Below are 20,834 nucleotides of genomic sequence, written 5' to 3' on the forward strand. Positions count from 1 at the left end.
CTCCAGGGGATCTTCCCAACCCAGGGATTGAACCCAGGTCTCCCATATTGCAAGCGGGTTCTTTACCAGCTGAGCCACAAGGGAAGCCCAAGAATACTGGAGTGGGTAGTCTATCCCTTCTCCAGGGGATCTTCCTGACCCAGTAATTGAACTGGGGTCTCCTGCATTGCAGGCAGATTCTTTGTCAACTGAGCTATGAGGGAAGCCCTCCAGTTATAAGAAGCAGCATTTAAAAACTCTGTTTAATACTAAAAAATATTTTACTGGTGTTTATACAAAGAAAATAAAAATATTTGATCTGTGTTTTTATTTCTGTGCATTGTTTTAATGACATTTATTAACAACAGTTGCTGTCCTTTCTTCTGGAAACTAATAATGTAATATTGCATGTTACTCTGTTCTAGGGAGCTCGTGTTGGTAGAATAGATGCTTTCGTTCAGAGCTTGGACAAAAATTTTATGGTTCCAGTAGGTGGTGCTATAATTGCTGGCTTTAATGATTCCTTCATTCAGGAAATCAGCAAGATGTATCCAGGTAAATAAATCAGTTGCTCTTCCGAAAAAGTAACTAACAAACAAATATCCATTTATGTATTAGGCTACTGTAATAAATCTTACTTTACAAAGCTTTTTCTCCCTAATGTAACATATCATCCTTATTTCAGGAAGAGCTTCAGCTTCACCTTCTTTAGATGTCCTTATTACTTTATTATCACTTGGATCAAATGGCTACAAGAAGCTATTAAAAGAAAGAAAGGTAAGCTTTCCCTGTAGGTATAAAATAATATCCTTGACTAAAACAGTACTCCAGAGTATTGGTGTTTCTGTCTATTGGTTTATCAATTTGGGATATAGATACCTAGCACAGTCCTAGGGGATTGACTTTGATTTGGTTTTCAATTAATCATTGTTATCCCATCTATTCAGATATCCTGAGAAATCTTGGAAAAGCAATTTTGTTTTTGTGTTTGCTTTTTTTGAGAAAGTCCTGTATCAGGGATTCTATTAATTCGGTAAAATTTAATTCATTTATCACTTATAGGTAAATAGAAGCTCTTAAAAAACAGATGGACAAGTTTTTTTCTTTTTAGTTTTGGAAGACTTGTTTGGATGTGACATGTCATTTGCAGGAGGAAAAATACAGCTCAGAAGTTGACCAGCTTCTCTTTCTAAGTAATAAATCCATCTTTTGCCGTTATTGGAATGCTGAACTCATTGATTATGTTGATTATGAAAAGTGACATTTGTGCTTGAAAACTGAACTTTGTCTTCAACACTAAAAGCTAGCTTAATTCAGGGCAGCTTCAAAATTGTAGTCAGAGACAGTGTTGCTAGGGCAGGTCAGATTAAGATGTTTTATTCATCTCTAATCTGGGAGGGCTAGAGGTTCCTGGTATCGTTTTTGTATCTATAACTTTCTAATACTTAGTAGCAGTTACAGTCCCTAAGATTTATCATATTAATTTACATATTTTAAAATATTTTCATGTATATCATCCGATAGATCCTCTCAACAAACAGCCTTATGAATATCTAACAGAAATTTAAAACTTCTGTGCCCTGTTTTCTCCTAGTCCCTTTCTTCCCACTAATTCAACCCATAGGAAAGTAATTGCTTACTTTTTATTGTTAGGACATCTCTTAAGATTTACATGATATAGGAAAAAGATGGTCAACCTCAGTCTTTAGGGAAATACAAATTAAAGTGAGATATCACTAATATAAAAAACAAAAACTAATATAAAATCTAATCAGCAACGTTGATAACGCTTTGGCAGTTTCTTGTATGCTTACCACAAAAACTAGTGTCCCGCTCTTAGCTGTTTAGTCAAGAGAAATGAAAAATTGTATGTGTACAAAAACCTATATGTGAATCTTCATGGTGATTTTATTCATAATTGCCAAAAGCTGGAAACAACTCAAATGTCCATCATCTGGGGTATAAACAAACTGGTACATACATACTCTGCAATAAAAAGGAACCAACTACTGACATATGCAACAGCATAATAACTCTCAAATGCATTATGCTAAATGAAATAAGCCAGACTCGAAAGGCTACATATTGTATGTAGCCATCCTTTTTGTAAAAGGCAAAAAGATATCAGGACAGAAAAGAGATCAGTGGATGCTAGAGGCCTGGGTTGGAGAGGGGATTATTAATGGTAGAGAAATGTTTTGTATCTTGATAGTGGGAGTAGTTCCATGACTGTATGTTTGTCAGAATTCACAGAAGTGGACACCTGAAATTTTACTGTGTGTAAATTATGCCTCAATAGACCTGAAAAGAAATTCTAGGTGATTAGACTAAAACTCCAGTTTGATGAACTCCAAGAAATAATCATCTTGTTTTAGAGAGAGAAAACCTCAGCAGAATCTTTCAAGGCTCCTTCCCCATAGGACAGATGGAGACTGTTGACTGAGGAAAACCGTCACCTGTTTATGTGAAAGTTGTATCAGACACCAGGGGTCTTAGCTCTCTTGTCCCTAGTTGTTTCACTATGGTAAAGGTACTTGAACTCACAAATTTTTTTCCCTTATTTGTGAAAGAAACATTTGACATCTAGGCCACTTCTAATTCTGAAAGATTATAGAATATTTCTTAAAATGAAATAGCTGCTTTCTGGGCCTTGGGTATTATAATCATGGGAATTGGCCTGTAATTTAGTAATCCAGCACAAGTCATACTTTATATGACTTGTAATTTCTATTAAGCATTTTTTAAGTTTGAAATTTTTAAGATGATCTCTTCAATTTCATGGTATCTCATATCCATTTCCACCCCTGTTAAGCCCTTTTGACCCACCCCCTCCCCCAATCTGAACAGTGACAAGCTCATTTAAAATAGCATGGTCTAATGTATGGACCAGTATTTCTATGAAATAGAAATAAATAGTGGAGAACTTTGATTGTAGGATAAGTTTCACTGAGTAAATAATTTACTAAGTATCTGTTAAGCATATATTATGTGTCAAGCCTATAATATTGATATAATAACCAATAAGATAGACAAAAGATACCTGCTCTTGTGGAGCTTACATTTTGTATGAACGATACCAGCAGTAAACAAATAACGTAAAATATAAATTATAAAGTTTGTTTAATACATAAGTTATACAGGTGAAAGCACTGTGGAAAAGAAGAACAGAGTAAAATAAGGGGGGTTAGGGTTGATGTGAGGGGGGAGATGGTCAGAACTGATTTTTAAAATACAGTGGTTAGTGCAGGCCTCATAGAGAACATGACTTCTGCGTTGACTTGAAGAAGTTTGAGGGAGTATACTCCGTCAAGTGTGTGATGGAGAAGAGTATTTCAGGCAAAAAACCAGTACCTGAAATTAGGGCAGAAGACCAGGAGCTGACTGTGGCTCAGATCATGAACTCCTTGTTGCCAAATTCAGACTTAAATTGAAGAAAGTAGGGAAAACCACTAGACCATTCAAGTATGACCTAAATCAAATCCCTTACGATTATATAGTGGAAGTGAGAGACAGATTTAAGGGACTAAATCTGATAGAGTGCCTGATGAACTATGGACAGAGGTTTGTAACATTGTACAGGAGATAGTGATCAAGACCATCCCCAAGAAATAGAAATGCAAAAAAGCAAAATGGCTGTCTGAGGAGGCCTTGCAAATAGCTGTGAAAAGAAGAGAAGTGAAAGGCAAAGGAAAAAAGCCAAGATATACTCATTTGAATGCAGAGTTCCAAAGAATAGCAAGGAGAAATAAGAAAGCCTTCCTCAGTGATCAGTAGAAAGAAATGGAGGAAAACAATAAAATGCCAAAGACTAGAGATCTCTTCAAGAAAATTCAAGATACCAAGGGAACATTTCATCCAAAGATGGGCTCCATAAAGGACAGAAATGGTATGGACCTAAAAGAAGCAGAAGATATTAAGAAGAGGTGGCAAGAATACACAGAAGAACTATACAAAAAAGATCTTCATGACCCAGATAATCATGATGGTGTGATCACTCACCAGAGCCAGACATCCTGGAATGTGAAGTCAAATGGGCCTTAGGAAGCATCACTACGAATAAAGCTAGTGGAGGTGATGGAATTCCAGTTGAGCTATTTCAGTCGTAAAAGATGATGCTGTCAAAGTGCTGCACTTAGTATGTCAGCAAATTTGGAAAACTCAGAAATGGCCTCAGGAATGGAAAAGGTCCATTTCCATTCCAATCCGGAAGAAAGGCAATGCCAAAGAATGCTCAAACTACCGCACAGTTGTACTTATCTCACATGCTAGTAAAGAAATGCTCAAAATTCTCCAAGCCAGGTTTCAACAGTACGAGAACCGTGAACTTCCAGATGTTCAAGCCGGTTTTGGAAAAGGCAGAGGAACCAGAGACCAAATTGCCAACATCTGCTGGATCATGGAAAAAGCAAGCGAGTTCCAGAAAAACATCTATTTCTGCTTTATTGACTATGCCAGAGCCTTTGACTGTGTGGATCACAATAAACTGTGGAAAATTCTGAAAGAGATGGGAATACCAGACCACCTGACCTGCCTCCAGAGAAATCTCTATGCAGGTAAGGAAGCAACAGTTAGAACTGAACATGGAAGAACAGACTGGTTCCAAATAGGAAAAGTATGTCAAGTATGTCAAGGCTGTATATGTATGTCAAGGCTGTATATTGTCACCCTGCTTTTTTAACTTATATGCAGAGTACATCATGAGAAACGCTGAGCTGGATGAAGCACAAGCTGGAGTCAAGATTGCCAGGAGAAATATCAATAACCTCATATATGCAGATAACAGCACCCTTATGGCAGAAAGTGAAGAGGAACTCAAAAGCCTCTTGATGAAAGTGAAAGTGGAGAGTGAAAAAGTTGGCTTAAAGCTCAACATTCAGAAAATGAAGATTATGGCATCTGGTCCCATCACTTCATGGGAAATAGATGGGGAAACAGTGGAAACAGTGTCAGACTTTATTTTTCTGGGTTCCAAAACCACGGCAGATGGTGACTGCAGCCATGAAATTAAAAGACACTTACTCCTTGGAAGGAAAGTTATGACCAACCTAGAAAGCATATTGAAAAGCAGAGACATTACTTTGCCAGCAAAGGTCCATCTAGTCAAGGCTATGGTTTTTCCTGTGGTCATGTACGGATGTGAGAGTTGGACTGTGAAGAAAGCTGAGTGCCGAAGAATTGATGCTTTTGAACTGTGGTGTTGGAGAAGACTCTTGAGAGTCCCTTGAACTGCAAGGAGATCCAACCAGTCCATTCTGAAGGAGATCAGCCCTGGGATTTCTTTGGAAGGAATGATGCTAAAGCTGAAACTCCAGTACTTTGACCACCTCAAGCGAAGAGTTGACTCATTAGAAAACACTCTGATGCTGGGAGGGATTGGGGGCAAGAGGAGAAGGGGATGACAGAGGATGAGATGGCTGTATGGCATCACTGACTTGATGGATGTGAGTCTGGGTGAACTCCGGAAGTTGGTGATGGACAGGGAGGCCTGGTGTGCTGCGATTCATGGGGTCGCAAAGAGTTGGACACGACTGAGCGACTGAACTGAACTGAACTGAAAATCACTGCAGGTGGTGACTGCAGCCATGAAATTAAAAGATGCTTGCTCCTTGAAAGAAAAGTTATGACCAACCTAGTAGCATTTTAAAAAGCAGAGATATTACTTTGCCAGCAAAGGTCCGTCTAGTCAAAGCTGTGGTTTTTCCAGTAGTCATGTATGGATGTGAGAGTTGGACCATAAAGAGGGCTGAGAGTCAAAGAATTGATGCTTTTGAACTGTGGTATTGAAGAAGACTCTTGAGAGTCCCTTGAACTGCAAGGAAATCCAACCAGTCCATCCTAAAGGAGATCAGTCCTGAATAGTCATTGGAAGGACTGATGTTGAAGCTGAAACTCCCATACTTTGGCCACCTGATGTGAAGAACTGACTCATTTGAAAAGACTCTGATGCTAGGAAAGATCGAAGGCGGAAGGAGATTGAAGGGGATGACAGAGGATGAGATGGTTGGATGGCATCACCGACTCAATGGACATGAGTTTGAGTAAACTCTGGAAGTTGGTGACGGACAGGGAGACCTGGCATGCTGCAGTCCAGGAGGTCGCAAAGAGTTGGACACGACTGAGTGACTGAACTGAACAGTGCATTTGAGAAGCAGAGAAGAGGGCAGTGTGGTTAGGGCAAAGAGATTAAGGAGAGTTGTGAGAGTTGAGGTCAGGATGGTAATGGGGGTGGTGCTGGTCATGTAGGCCTTTCTAGGCCATGTAAGGTCTTTGCCTTGTATTCTGAGTAAAATAGCCGTTAGAGGATTTTCAATAGAGAAATACTGCTTGTTCTTTTATAACTCTCATCAGACTTGTAATTATTTATTTGGTATGTAAATTTCCCCTGCAGTATAAGTGCAGGGTCTTAACCACTGGACCACCAGGGAAGTCCCTAGTCACTGTATTTTTAACAAACTTCCCTGACAAATCTGATGCACACCCAAGCTTAAAACCCATTATTTTGGGGTACACAAATCATTTGTATCTATAATGGAAGCTTGGAACAGAAACCTGCAATGTTATAGTGTTGTAGTGTTTATGAAAGTGAAAAGTGAAAGGATATTTGGGAACACGTAAGTCCACTCTTCAGTCTTGTTTTACATGGAATAAGTATCTTGACATCTCTTATGACTTAGATGTTCTTATAGAGACATTTCTCTATAGGGATATAGTTGAAAACTTGTGAAAAAGGAATGACTTAAAATGGTGATTACCAGTTGTATGTAGCATTTACTGTACTTGAATAGGGCTTCCTCCCTAGCAGATACTCTTCTTCCAAAAGGACTTTTCTTACCCCTAAGAATTTTGAAATTGTTGATTTTAGGGATGTTCTGTCATCTTTTTGCAGTCTAGGAGTTTCTTTTATGCCATGCTTCTTACTTTTGGCATTTAGAGTTTGACTTTAAAATTTTAAGTTACTATTAGATGATGCCAAAGTCCCAAGCACGTGTACGTTTTGCTCAGCATGAATGAAAGTCCACCTGCTTTGAGACTGACTTGCAGGAATGTGTAGCTCAGCTGGTAAATGGATCCAGTAGGCAGCCCAGCTCTAATTTCACTGGGACTTTGTCCTTTATTAACCACTGGGTAAATATTTTGTGGGGAAATTTTATTTTTTAGTATTATGAATTGGATGAGTCCACTTTAGGTGTCAAGAGATCACTCACTTTGTAGCATCCAGAACTTTGTTATTTTTCTTTATGTAGATAGTGTAGAGTGGAAGGAACAGGGACAGGAAAAGAATAGGATTATAGCTTCAGTATATTAGCATGTGTCTGTATGAGTCCTGCTAGCTAATGTTAATTATTTTAGTCTGAAAACTGTTAGGCTAAGAGAAAAGTAGGTGGGTGGGAAACTAATATTTTTATGAATGTCTGCTGTATGTCTAGGACTCTGCGAGGTTCATTGTATTCATTATTTCATGCAGTGCATGTAGTACTCAGAGCAAGTTTATGAGGTAGATATTATGCCCATTTTACAGATGAAATTGAGGTTAGGAGAAGTTACGCACTTACCCAGAATCACACGTAAGTGCCAGAACTGCTGTTGAAACCCAAGTCTGTGTGATACTGAAGCCTCTGCACTGTCTTCCCACTCTTCCCACTTGCTTCCAGTCACCCATCAACTGTTGTGGAAGTGTTTGCCTGCTCTGTGCTAGGCATCTGAGCCATAAAATGGTAATCTCATGACCCCTTTTCTTATTAATAGAGGTGTGTAAAATCCCAAAGGCTCTAATGTATTCATTGATTTTATTTAAAATTCTGTGTATTGAATTTACTTAGAACAGAGACTATCTATAGTAGTAATCTTCAGAGTATAAAAATGCTCATTTGAGAACTCTATCATTGTAAGAGAATAAAAGTTTGCTTTTTAACAACTTCATTCAACAGGAAAGTCTTTTTTTTGAAAAATGTGGATGTCCTCCATAAACCATAATTGCATATATGTAGCATAAATATTGTTTTTTTATTGGATTTGTTGCAGAAGTAAAACCCTCTTTTGTTTAAATGGACTTGCTTTTGAACTGTGAAAATTTAATCGTGATAGTTTATTGGTTCAGCTCTGGAGAAGCTGAGGCATAGCTATTTTGCTCCAGCCAGAGCTATTTTTATACCATCACTGAGAGCTGCTTTTTATATTATTGGTGTTATTGAGTACTAAAAAAGGAGTGTTAAAAGAAAACTTAGGATTTTTTTTAATTCTGTGCCCTTATTCACCACAATGATATTTTTAGAGGTTATTTCATCTAGCTATATCTCTTCCAAAAAGGCTTTATCTTTTTCACAGTAAAAGGAGACAAGAACTCAGCTTGAAGCCATTCCTTCTCAAGCTTTCTTATTTGAAGAGTGAAAGGATCTAAGAGAGTGGAACTGTGTGTGTGAATTGAACCTCTTTGCCCTTAGCCCCTTCCTGATCAACATGTCTGCTTCATTGAGGGGAGAAGTGACCAGGAAGTTTAACTGAAGAGGCCTTTAAGAACAGGGATGAAAATTGCAGAAACTATTTCTTTGAGTTGCTCTATGCAAAAGAATAATCAGTCTTAGATGTTCATCCCTGCTTCAGGTTTGGTTCCAGAGAAGACCATTATTCTGCTTAGCTTTACTTTTTATAAGAGTGCTCTGCTGAACCGGACAGGCAGGTAATCGTTCATTGTTGCAAATATCTGCTGATTTGGAAAAGAGAATATCTGCAGAAAAGGAATGACAAAATGGCTGCTTCAGTGACTGGAATTTGTTTGCTGAAACTTGGAGAGCGTTAGACACATAACTCAAACAAACTTTGTAGCCTTAAGGTAGAGTAGTTGGATCCCAACAAAAGTGTCAGATTTTAGGCCTGGATATGAAGCATCAGTAGAAAAGTTTGAAGGCTTTAGCCTGTGCGGCGTGGAGTGTGTCTGGACCTGTGGCCTGGCCATTGTCATGGATAGCAGCATCCCACATTTAGTATGTTTGTCTTCACTTAGGAACATCTGTGTGAGTGGATATGTACCTCCAGTCTATTGTCTGTCCATCCTTACATGTTATTATCATTGAAATACCAGACTACTTGTTATGTTTCCTTTTTGATTTATTACCCACCTTATGAGGCATATTGTAATGATATGTGAAGTTCTCTTTCATCGTGTAACATGAAATAGTTATTTCAAAAGACGTGGTTACCTAAGACCCTTTTCTTTAAAATTTAGTGAATTATGTACATCTTGGATTATGGGAATAGATAAGCTAGATGTTGGGCTTCACAACTGCAAATCAATTTGCAAAAGGCTATATGAAAGATAATGCTTAATGTAATTCAACTTCTCTTCCATTAACACCTTGAGTTATGGTGTAAAGTTCTATATTTTTATTCTAGAAATGTAGCTGACATTAGCATTCAGGTGTACGGTTCAGCTTATCTCTGGTGAAGAATCTTTAAAATTAAGTTAAATACAGCACAAAAGACATAGAAAATCAATAATATTTCATTTCTTTTAAGTAAGATCTTTCTATATACATTTGTTTGGAGTGCTTATAAATTTCTCCCTTTACAGGAGTATTTTATAATAAATGTCAGTTATAGATTTAACTGTAGGAAAAAAATAGTGCAGGTTTTGAAATACCTTTAATATATCAGGTAAAAAACTGCTTAGCTAAGTATTAGTGTAGGAAATAATGGTACAGTCTCTTAAATGATATTTTTAAAGTGTAGTGATATTAATGGGAGAGCATTTAGGACCTTAATATGTGAAATACTGTAGGACTCAGTACATTGTGCTTTAAGATATTTTAAGCTGCTTTATTTATTGGATTACTTGTCATAACCCTTTATTCAGAGTAGAGATACTAAAAACATTTGCAGATGGATGTGAACTTGACTCACAAATATATTCTTTTTGTTTAATTACTCCCATACTAGTAATATGTGATTTAGTTACTTTAGCATTACATTTATAGTCTGAATATTTTTATTCTAATATTAGCTACCATTCCAGTGGTATTAGCAAGTGATTGATAGAACTGGTTAGAATTAATTTGTTAAGGTATTAGAAATTGAACACTGGAAAAATCTGTTTTTTAATAGCCATGTATGCATTAGTGAATTTAAAAGCACCCTCTAAGGGTGTTATTAAGGAACCATTTCCTTTCTTTTTGTTTTAAAGAAATAGCTAAGTACAAATTAAGGAGAAATTACTCTTTTCAGGTTCCTTTTATTCTACAAGTGTGATCACATTGGTGATAACTGTGGCAGTCATACTAGAGAGAATAATATTTTAAATTTGTCCCTCACAATTGAAATAAGTTTTTTGTTGTTAGTGTTAGGGGGGAGAATGTGGGAGTCTGTAAAAGGCATTTCCTGGCTCTCAGATTTGTTTCTGCTTATGCGGAGAAGGCAATGACACCCCACTCTAGTACTCTTGCCTGGAAAATCCCATGGATGGAGAAGCCTGGTAGCCTGTAGTCCATGGGGTCGCTAAGAGTCGGATACGACTGAGCGACTTCACTTTGACTTTTCACTTTCATGCATTGGAGAAGGAAATGGCAACCCACTCCAGTGTTCTTGCCTGGAGAATCCCAGGGACGGGGGAGCCTGGTGGGCTGCCGTCTGTGGGGTCGCACAGAGTCGGACACGACTGAAGTGACTTAGCAGCAGCATGGGAAGTTAATGAATTTGAGAGTAAGAGAGAATTAGATGCCCATTAAGACTTTAATGTATAATATGAAGAATCAGCAGTTAACATCTAAATTAAAATATATGACTTTTTTTTTTCTTTTTTAAACAACACTGAACATTTTTAAAATTTTATTTTTAATGTTTTTGGCCTGTGGGATCTTAGTTCCCCAGCCAGGGATGAACCCAGACCACTGGCAGTGAAAGCACCAAGTCCTGACCACTGGACATCTAGGGGAATTCCCAACACTGAGCATTATGATAGTGACCTAGTTACTTTATAGTAGAGGAAAATACATAAATGAAACCCAGGAATTTTGCTCTTCATTAACCCTGGCATGGTACCTAAAAGATTACAAATTATTCCAGTTGTAGGAAAAACTCTTGATTTTAAAATTTCATTTGATTTTCTTATAATTTCACCTAGTGAAGTGAACATCAAAATATTAGTTTAAGACAGAAGGGCCAGGAAATCTTTATATGTCTAAGAAAAGATGCCCGCTCTTTTTTCTGTTACTGCAAATGGTGATAACATATGTCTCCTAAAGTATTTCTGTACACTTTTTTTTAATGACAGAAGAGAAAAACTTATTAAATATAACAATATGTTTACTTATAACTTCATTTGGTATGACAAATGTGGATGTTAACTTTTTTAATATAAAAAGAATCAGTATATTTTAGTGATCTAAGATTTCATAATTCTGGCATGCTGAGAATTGATCTTAAAAGATCCTAAAAATTTAAGAATGAGTATTAAAGTTTTTTTAGGTCAGAATATAAAATATACTGTGTTGACAAGGATAAAAATGCTTGTGGTCTTAAGGAGACTCATTCATAATTCATAAACCTGGTAGGAATTTTCCTCTTCTTTTAATCCTTACCTAACAAAAGACAGAGTTAGTCATCTACTATGTGCTTTAGACATGAAAAAGCTACTCTGGGTCCCAGTGTGGGCTCAGACTCACCAATCCTTACCTTAGAGAAAACTGAAGCCGCTTATGTGGTCTTTGAAGTTCAAGTATGATTTTCTCCTGTCTTCACTTAGGTACTCTCTTGGCCCTTGGCATCTTGGTACATCATTAGAATTTATATGTCTTGACTATGGCTGGAGGAGGTCATTGCAAATGGGTTTGTTCAGCTGCAGACTTACTGGGGCAGATATTCATTTCAACACTTTTTAAAGTCCTTACTAGGAGAAGAAAAAACAATTTTAGGTCAAACAGTTGCCAACTTAATATTTGTTTGTAGCTTCATTAAATTCTCAAATGTGCCTGTGCACATGAAATTTTGTACTTGTAAAATAATATGTATTTTTACTTTTTACTACCAGATATACTTTTCAGAGTTGGATCAACAGTACAGTTTTTAGTTGTTAGCTGCTATATTTTTTTTTAATTGAGTTAAAAGGAAATTGTTAATTTTAAGTTGATAATATTAAAGGAAATTAATTTTTAAACTGTCTCTTCCCAATTCACTTACATACTAAAATCTTGGCATATTTTTCTTGATGTTGGGAAAACAGTGGTGAAGAAGGTAAGGAGTCCCAGCTTTCAAGGAGTTTTTCCATTCTAGTGGGTAGTCATAGGCAATATTTATTTGAGCACATAAAAGAGATAACTTCAGACTGTGTAAGTATAGTGAAGGAACCAAAATAGACAGTGGTGTTGGAGGGAGATTAGGAGCTGGAGGTAGGCAGGGTCTACAGTTACTTTAATAGGGAAGAGATAAGGTCTCCTTAGATTGTGACAAAAGGGACCACTCATGGAATGATCTGGGAGAAGAGCCTTCCCAGTCCTGGAGGAGTAGTCACAAAGGTTATGACGTGTCCAGGGATCAGAAAAGGAGGCTGATGTGGCTGGCACGTAGTAAGTGGAGGGAATGGTTGTTGCCGAGTTGGGCATGTTGGCTCGACTGGATCATGCGGGGCCTTATAGATGAGGAGTTGTTGTTGTTGTTTTTTTTTCTTTTTGTTTTTAATACTTACAGGAGGAAGTTGGGAGGAACATGATTAGATTTATGTTTTTGAAAGACCACTCTGGCCTCAGTCTGAAGAACAGATTGTAGAAGGGCGGGAAAGAAGGCAGAGAAGTCATTTAGAATCTATTGCTGTGGTCCAGAGGAGAGGTTGATGGCTGCTTGGACTAGAGTGGTAGCCCTGGAGATTCTGAAAAGAGGATGGATTTCTGATAGATATGTGATAGCACCTGAGCAGGAAATGTTCTGGTTCTTTACCTTTAAATCCTGTGGTTTCAGATCATTCTGGCAGCTCGGAATCTTACTATATTGTGGCAAAGGAAAGAATTGTCCCTAGGGCACATGGATGAGTTAATTTACAGCATAGACTAGACACCAGTCAGATTTGTTTTACTCCATCTGGCAAGTTGCAGTGAGTGTTTATTTGATTTTCTGTAAATGTAACATTTTGTTGTTGCAGGAAATGTTTTCCTATTTGTCCAACCAACTAAAGAAGCTGTCAGAAGCCTACAATGAAAGACTATTGCATACACCTCACAATCCCATATCTTTAGGTAATTTTTTTTCTTTTTTAAAACATTAGTACTTCTGAACCATTTCCAGTGGGAAGCTGGTATTTCTCAAAAGAGTATGAGTTCTTCCTTGTTACAGTGATGTTTCTAATTTCATTACAGTACTAATTTGTAAATTTTAAAAATTTAGTTAGCCTTTTTAAATGCTTTAATGTATTTCAAAGGTAAAACCTATGTGCTGAAAGAATTCAAATCTGTATTATGTTACAATGAATATATGGAAAAAATACTTTGACCTCTTGCTTCTTACCAGAATAATTTGGTCAATAATAAGGAATCTATATAACTATTTAAAAATTTCTACCAGTTAAAAAAATACCATAACATTGGGTATTAAAGTTACTCTTATAATTTTTAATGCTATTATTGTTAGTTTTCCTTAGTATGCCTATGTTAGAGATATCAGTGTTTATAATAATTTAATATTGTCATTGTAGTACAGGAGCTACTAAACAGGTTAATATGAATGTTGACTTTTATGTATTTAACATTTAAGCTTCATAATTACCTCTTTTAATTTGTGAATATATATAGTATAATATGGCTCATATTTATGTATATCTGAGGAAAGTAAGGAAATTAATAATTTGTAGTTGAAGCCTTTTCCAGGAATGAACTTCCTTGGAAAACCTTTTGGCCACTGATAGATAATAAATCACCCTAGTCAGTCCTCTCTGTTGGTTTAAAATCTGGGTAGATGTTATAGAAGGTGATATGGTGTGATCTGAATTTCAGTTCTGCCATGTAGTAGCCTCTAACTTTCTTTTCCCTGTCTATAAGTAGAGATAATGATCCCTCACATACAAAGTTAAAAGTGGTTGAGATTATAACTGTAAAGTATCTAGTATGGTAAGTCATACTATTCATGTCATTGTTCCATGAATTTAATTGGAATATTCACTCTTTGGAAGGGTTGTATGGAAATTCTTTTCTGAGTATGTTAGCTTGTTTTAAAATATTTTTCTTTGATATGCAAGAAAATCCTTACTATAATTTATTAAGTGCATTAAAGTGAAATGGTGCCATGAGACAATGAATAAAAAGTGCTATCTCCATGGAATAATTCAGTTGCAAAAGATAAATGCCATATGATTCCACCTGTGTGAGGCACTTAAGAGTACTCAAAATCATGATAGAAAGTGTAATGCCGGTTGCTAGGGTCGGGGAGAATGGAGAATTACAGTTTAATAGGTGTAGAGTGTCAGTTTTTAAGAGAAAAAGAGTTATGGAGATGAATGGTGTGATGGTTGTTTAACAGTGTTTGAGTATTTAATACCACTGACATATATACTTAAAAATTGGGTAAGATGGTAAATTTTATGCTTTATGTTTATTAACCGAATAAAAAAAAGTAGCGTCTTCATGGGTATTTGTTTCTTGAGTGGTTTTGTGCTGGTGAACCAGGGCTCACGGGAATACTGTTTTCTCTTGCAGCTATGACGCTTAGAGCCCTGGACAAACACCGTAGCAGAGCTGTCACGCAGCTTGGCTCCATGCTTTTTACAAGACAGGTTTCTGGAGCCAGGTAAGTATGTTTAAAAGGGAATTGGTTTTATTTTGTGTTACAAAGTTAATGAAGTATGTTTCCTTACCAATAAGTCCCTCAAGTATATGGTGAGCTACACCTGAGGATTCATCATGGAGGAAAATAGTGATGAGGTAGAGAATCTGTGAGGCTGTTACGCATCCACCTGTAGAGTATGAAATAGTCACGGAGGGATATGAATCTTGTTTAATAGATACACAAAAACAAAGCTCATTACCCTCTGTACAAATTTGTATTTTCTTTTGTTAGATAATCTTCAAATTATGGTGTTAGAAATAAGTTAGCTGCATTCTAAAGTTTAAGTGAAAATGTTTTTAAGGAAAAGTCCATTTCCTAAACTGAAAACAGCTATGCAATTCTTGTCTTGCCTTTGAAAAATGTCTTTTTTGCTTTTATAGCTTAAGATGAATTTAATTTTTCATTTTATATTTGATGAGGTCAGAGAAAGATGACTTGAAGTAGCTTGCTCTAAGTACTCTTCTTTACATGCTTCTACTAAAGAATTTCTCTCTGACTACCAGAGGTCAGAGATTTCACATCAAAGAACAACTTTTTAAAAGGAAAAAATCTCAGATTACTTCACCATTTTAACTTGATGAGCTCTATCTGTATGCAGCATAGTTTTGACACTTATAAAATGGTTTTCTTGGCCTTGCTTTTTAGTGTTGCCCCTATTTGTCTTTATGTTTAGGTTGATCTTAATTGGCTGCTTTTTTTAAAAAGTACCATTAGAAATCTGCTTATATCAAGTATGCCAGTGAAATCAAGCTTTAAAAATGCATGTGCCATTGCTGAGTATTGCTAGTTGCTGACCATCAATCCACTGGAAGCAATTATGCGATTTCTTCTGGAGCCTTGCTCTAAAACCTTCCATGCATAATATGATCAGATAGGTGTAATTTTAGTCTATTGATTACTTGAGGAGATACATGGCAGTTAATCAAAGTGGTTTGATTTACAAACTTAAATATTCCATTGAAGTGTGTATATGTGAAGTATCAAATTTCCATATTTGGTACAAAAACAGAAATAATTTTCTTTCTACTTTTTTGAAGATGTGAAGGTGTTTTTGATTTCTAGAGCTTGTAGCTCTTTAATAGAAGATAAGTTAATGGTAAGCATCAGATAGTACCTTCCTGTGTGAAGTGCATTGTATCGTATAATTTTATTTTAAGGCTGACAGTCTATTTTCATAGGCTACGATCTATGGCTGTTTTTAAACTTCTTAGTAAGTGGGTGTAAGGCTTAGTAACACAGCTTTCTTTTGTTTATGAGTGATACTCTGTTAACATCACCAGACATATTAAATTGGTAAATCTTTTCCCTTTCAGGGTTGTTCCTCTTGGGTCTATGCAGACTGTGAGTGGCTACACTTTCAGAGGCTTTATGTCACATACAAATAATTACCCTTGTGCTTACCTCAATGCTGCGTCAGCCATTGGAATGAAGACACAGGATGTGGACTTGTTCATAAAGAGACTTGACAAGTGTTTAAAGACAGCCAGAAAGGAACAAAATAAAGAGAGTGACGTATCTGGAGTTGACAATAATGACAAAACTGAAGATGTGGATATAGAAGAAATGGCTTTAAAACTAGATAATGTATGTCTTGACACATGCCAGGATTCTTCTTGATGACATGTGAAGGGTTTCTTTCTGATAATTTGAAAGAAGTGAGGAGGCTACAGTATAAGCTAACAGTTTAAAGACAAAATGTAAGATTTTTGAATTGAGAATTTCATGGAGAATATTTGGTCAAGGAATAGAATATGGTCTGAGCTAGCCATTGATGATTGTTACATTTGTTATTTTTAGACTGCTTCAATCATTACCATCCTCAACAGGTCATAATATACAATTAACATTTTTCCAATTGTTAAACATTTGCCAATTAAGCATTATGATTCAGATAATTCTTACTAATATGTTGATAGTAAAATTACACATGACCTCTGATTCTCTTGGAAATGTGTAGACTGTGTTCCTCTGACCATTCTCTGTCATTCACAAATTACTTAGTTTCTGACCACACAGAATTTAGAAAGATCACTAATGCTGCTATTTACTAGATGTTTGTCAATGTGTGTAAGTCATGGTATGCCTGTAAAATGGATATTTCCCAGGAAAGCAGAGTCAAGGTGTAAGCTTTAATTTTCACTCAATAGAAATGGATCTCAACTTCAGGATGATTTGCTTATATCTAAGAAACATTTAGGGATCTTTTTGATTGTCAAAACTAGCAGAATACTATTGATATCCAGTGAGTGGAGGCCAGGCGTGCTGTTCAACATCCTACAATGGGCAAGACAACTTCCCAAAATAAAGATTTATCTAGCCCCAAATCTCACTAGAGCTGTGGTTGAGAAACACTGCTCTAAATTCTCTCATAGCTCAGTCGGTAAAGAATCTGCCTGTGATGCAGGAGACCCGGATTCGATTCCTGGATGGGAAAGATCCCTTGGAGAAGGAAATGGCAACCCACTCCAGTATTCTTGCTTGGAGAATCCCATGGACAGAGGAGCCTGGCAGGCTATAGTCCATGGGGTTGCAAGAGTTGGACATGACTTAGCGACTAAACCACTAGCAAAGTAAGAGAACTCCTAAATAAAGAGAAGTTTTCCATAGCAACTTTACTTATTCACTAGTAACTTAATATAAAGTAGCTCTGTAAATGTTAATGAATTACACAGTATGCAGATTCTTAACTGATAACTGAGGTTACCTCTTCTGAGTATATAATTATAAATTGTTAATACGACATGTGTGCATTTTTCCATTTGGGAAAGTGAAAACTTTATTTCAGTGTTTTTGCCTCAAGCAGCCTTGGTTAGCTTGTTCAGGTGTTTTGTACAGCCATCATCAAGAGTGGTTAACATGGGGATTCTGAACATATTTTTGCTGGGGAGGTGAAAATGATGGAGTATGATGAACAGGTGTATTCCCTACCCATTGCCCATATGCTTCCTTCCTGAATCTGAAATCCTAGACTTAGTGGCTATAACTGTTATTTTTGGTGTTGATTTTAAGACTGATAGGCTAAGGAATTAGTGAAGCTCCTGAATGCACCAAAGTTTCAAAACTGTGTTTCTTAAGACTTGCTCTGCGGAGCATTTATTCCTAAGAGATGCTCAAGGGTATGAAAGGAAAGGTTCCATGAGCAAGTTGGGAACTTTGCAGACCTGCCTATTGGCATATTAAAGGCTCTAAGAATCCCTTCTATTTGAGTTTGAATATATCCTTGTCTAAAGATGGAACCTGTTTTTTTAATTAAATACTTACTGACGTCCCATTGAATGTATTTTTGAAAACACTACAGTAGAGAATGCCACTTTTCTTTCTAGATTGTGTTTTTCTCCATTGGTTTGGTACTGTAAACTGTGTGAAACATGAGCTCAGATTGCTGCCACTCCCACTGGTAAGTTAGAATATTTTATTGCCAACTTTGGAAGTCCACTGTTGAGATAAGTACTTAATTACAACTATCGTAAAGGGTTGCTTTGAAATTTTTGTATGTCTGGGGTTCAGATACTTGAAGTGTGTGGGTTCTTAAAATATTTCTTTCAAAGGTAAATCCTGGATTAAAAAGTTGTATAATGTTTTTAATGTGAATTTGGGACTGAATCTAAGAAGTAGTTAAGATGAAGAGTTGCTATAGACCCTCTCCAGTCTGTGAAAGGAAATAAAGTGATGATGTGGATGTAGATGCTGGTGATGCAGTATCCTGTCCACATAAGCCCAGATCGTTTTATAGAACGAGTGATCTATTTTATGTGATCATCATTTAACTTAAGAAAGGCCAGAGTCGAGAGACCCGCAAATGTTTTCTCATCTGTGGTGTATCAGCAGTTCTTGGGCTACAGCTGCTGAATAGATAATAATTCTAATTGAAGATAAATTACATGAACCCACATGTGAATGATAGATATGTTATAACATTTCATTCCTGGCGCATAATATCAGCTGCAGCTTTTACTATTAGCCCTTTCTTTTCAGAGGTTTTAGAATTCCAACTATTCCTACTGGTTTCAATTTGACCTTGAGGTTGTAGAAGTCAAGAATTTTTGAAGGGATATTATAGGTTCTGCACATTTAGGCTTTCCTTTGTCCCCACTCCAGTGTCCTTTGACTTGCTATCTCTGCTTTCCGTGTACATACAAGTTATTTATTTTAATCTCCTAGTAATGATTGGTAAGCCTCATAATTGGCTTTAGTTATCGTCTCACTGGGGCAAAGGGCCAACCGATGATATCTTTTCCAATCAGTGGCTAAGATGACCTCTTCTATCTTTGTGATCTAACTGCCCTTATTAAGACTATCAGGTAGAATTTTGGAGTTTGGTTTTTAAAGTCATTGGGCTGTGTGGTAGTCTGCCCAGAAAAGAAAATTGAATAACATGAAATATTCTTTAGGTCACTACACCCAATGTGTTACTTATTATACACAGAGCAGGAAAGGGTATTTTCAATCCAATTCTCAATTTGGCTCTTAAGTTCTCTGCTGACAAATTCTCCCTCTATCAGGGAATGATATGTGATACTAGCCTTAGGAACTCTGTGTTCAACTATAAATCTTTTTATTTAGCTTTTTGCAATAGTTGATGAGTTGATCAAATGTGAATTATTGAAAACAGTTACGTTCAGTCAATGGGCACTTGATATACAGAATGATAACTTTAAATTGAGTTTTTTTCCCTGATATTTTGCCCTAGCTCATACCTCTATTGTGGTTCTGTTTCTTTAACCACTATAGTAAGTACTGTCATGAGGTCTAAGCTATAGGGCATGCTTTTGGTTTTAGACTAGACGGCCATGGTAGGTCTTAGTAAAATTAAACAGAGATAATTTGTTCAACCAGTGATGTTACTTTAATACTGAATTAGTAGCTCATCCTAAGTTATATTCTTGTCTTCTTTCGTAGAGGAAAAATCCAACAACTGACAGGTATGGCAAACCCTGGTGAATCTCATTTAGGGAAACTTTTTTGAATACATACACATTTGGTGCATATAAAACTTGGGTTTTCTTTTCCCACTGTCTGAAATATACTCATTTCTGCCAAGCCCTTAAATGGTTTTGTGTTTTGCATTCATGAGGCCAGTCCTGTTTTGAAACTAAGTTTGTGTACGTAGAAGTTTAATTATTTCAGGGGTTTGATACCCTCTGAATAATTTGATAAAGCAACTGAATATGCTGTGAACATCTTTTTTAAGTTCCTGTAAATAGTCTTTTCTTGTCTGTCACATTGTGTTGATTATTGGTCTCTTACGGCCGCTCAGCATACAGGCCTAAGACTTCCCCGCTGTGTTCCTTCGTGCCTGCCTTTCTACTTTCATGCTCTTCTTGGTCATTATGGTGTGTACACGTGTAAGACGATGAGTTCAAGGCTAATGACTATATCTTTATAATTTTCCACCTAATATTTTAAAGTTCAATCTAAGGCCTTAAGCAAAATCTGAAACTATTAATATGGTCTTGTTTTTATCAAGTGATACTGGCGTCAACTTGAACATTTAGAGAACTGTGAAGAAAGGCTGTGTTTAAATGTATAGTTGTGAGGGATTTTAGCTATTAGAATTGAAGCTGGTGTCAGCCTGCTAACTTATATGTTTTACTAAAAGAGAAAGGTATTTCCAAAAATATTTTTGCTGTAGACTATTTAAAAATAAGACTGAATTGTATAATTTATTATGCAATAAATTTTTAATAAATCATGGCAGTGTGTTACATTATTTTACCTAATCATTGCTACAGATAAAATCTGAAAGTGCAGATAACTAACATTAAATTACTTGCACATATTTTCATTTACTCATCAATATTAACTTGCCCAGAAATCAGCAAGGAAAGTCATACTTTGTAATGAGACTCATGAGTCATGGGGGTGGAGGCTAGATTATTTTTTTTTAAAAAGGGAAGGAGAAGAGAATCTTCCAGCACCCATTTTGCAAAGCTCTGTTGATTGTAGAAGGTTGGAGGCTTATAAGTATTTAAAAAGAAACATGTTAATTAAATATAAAATGGTAGGACTTCCTTCTTCAGCAGACTTCGTTTTTAAATTGTACTGTTTGATTTTTG

At 36.4% G+C, this 20,834-nt stretch overlaps 1 protein-coding gene across 4 annotated transcripts in view; it reads left to right on the forward strand.

Annotated features, from left to right (window-relative positions):
- SEPSECS (Sep (O-phosphoserine) tRNA:Sec (selenocysteine) tRNA synthase) overlaps positions 1-20,472 on the forward strand; it is a 39,191-nt gene extending 18,719 nt beyond the window's left edge. For 3 of the 4 annotated variants that reach the window (XM_006041990.3, XM_006041989.3, XM_006041991.3), the window contains exons 7-11: positions 405-534; positions 665-756; positions 13,103-13,196; positions 14,649-14,739; positions 16,092-20,472. In XM_006041990.3, coding sequence (XP_006042052.3) covers positions 405-534; positions 665-756; positions 13,103-13,196; positions 14,649-14,739; positions 16,092-16,395 — 711 coding nt within the window. In that variant the 3' untranslated portion in view covers positions 16,396-20,472. Of the gene's footprint in view, positions 1-404; positions 535-664; positions 757-13,102; positions 13,197-14,648; positions 14,740-15,451; positions 15,586-16,091 lie in introns of all 4 variants that reach the window. The other variant, XR_006552321.1, reaches the window with a different exon arrangement.
- The last annotated feature ends 362 nt before the right edge of the window (positions 20,473-20,834 follow it).

This window comes from Bubalus bubalis, chromosome 7 (assembly GCF_019923935.1).
Source record: "Bubalus bubalis isolate 160015118507 breed Murrah chromosome 7, NDDB_SH_1, whole genome shotgun sequence".
Classification (NCBI taxonomy): domain Eukaryota; kingdom Metazoa; phylum Chordata; class Mammalia; order Artiodactyla; family Bovidae; genus Bubalus; species Bubalus bubalis.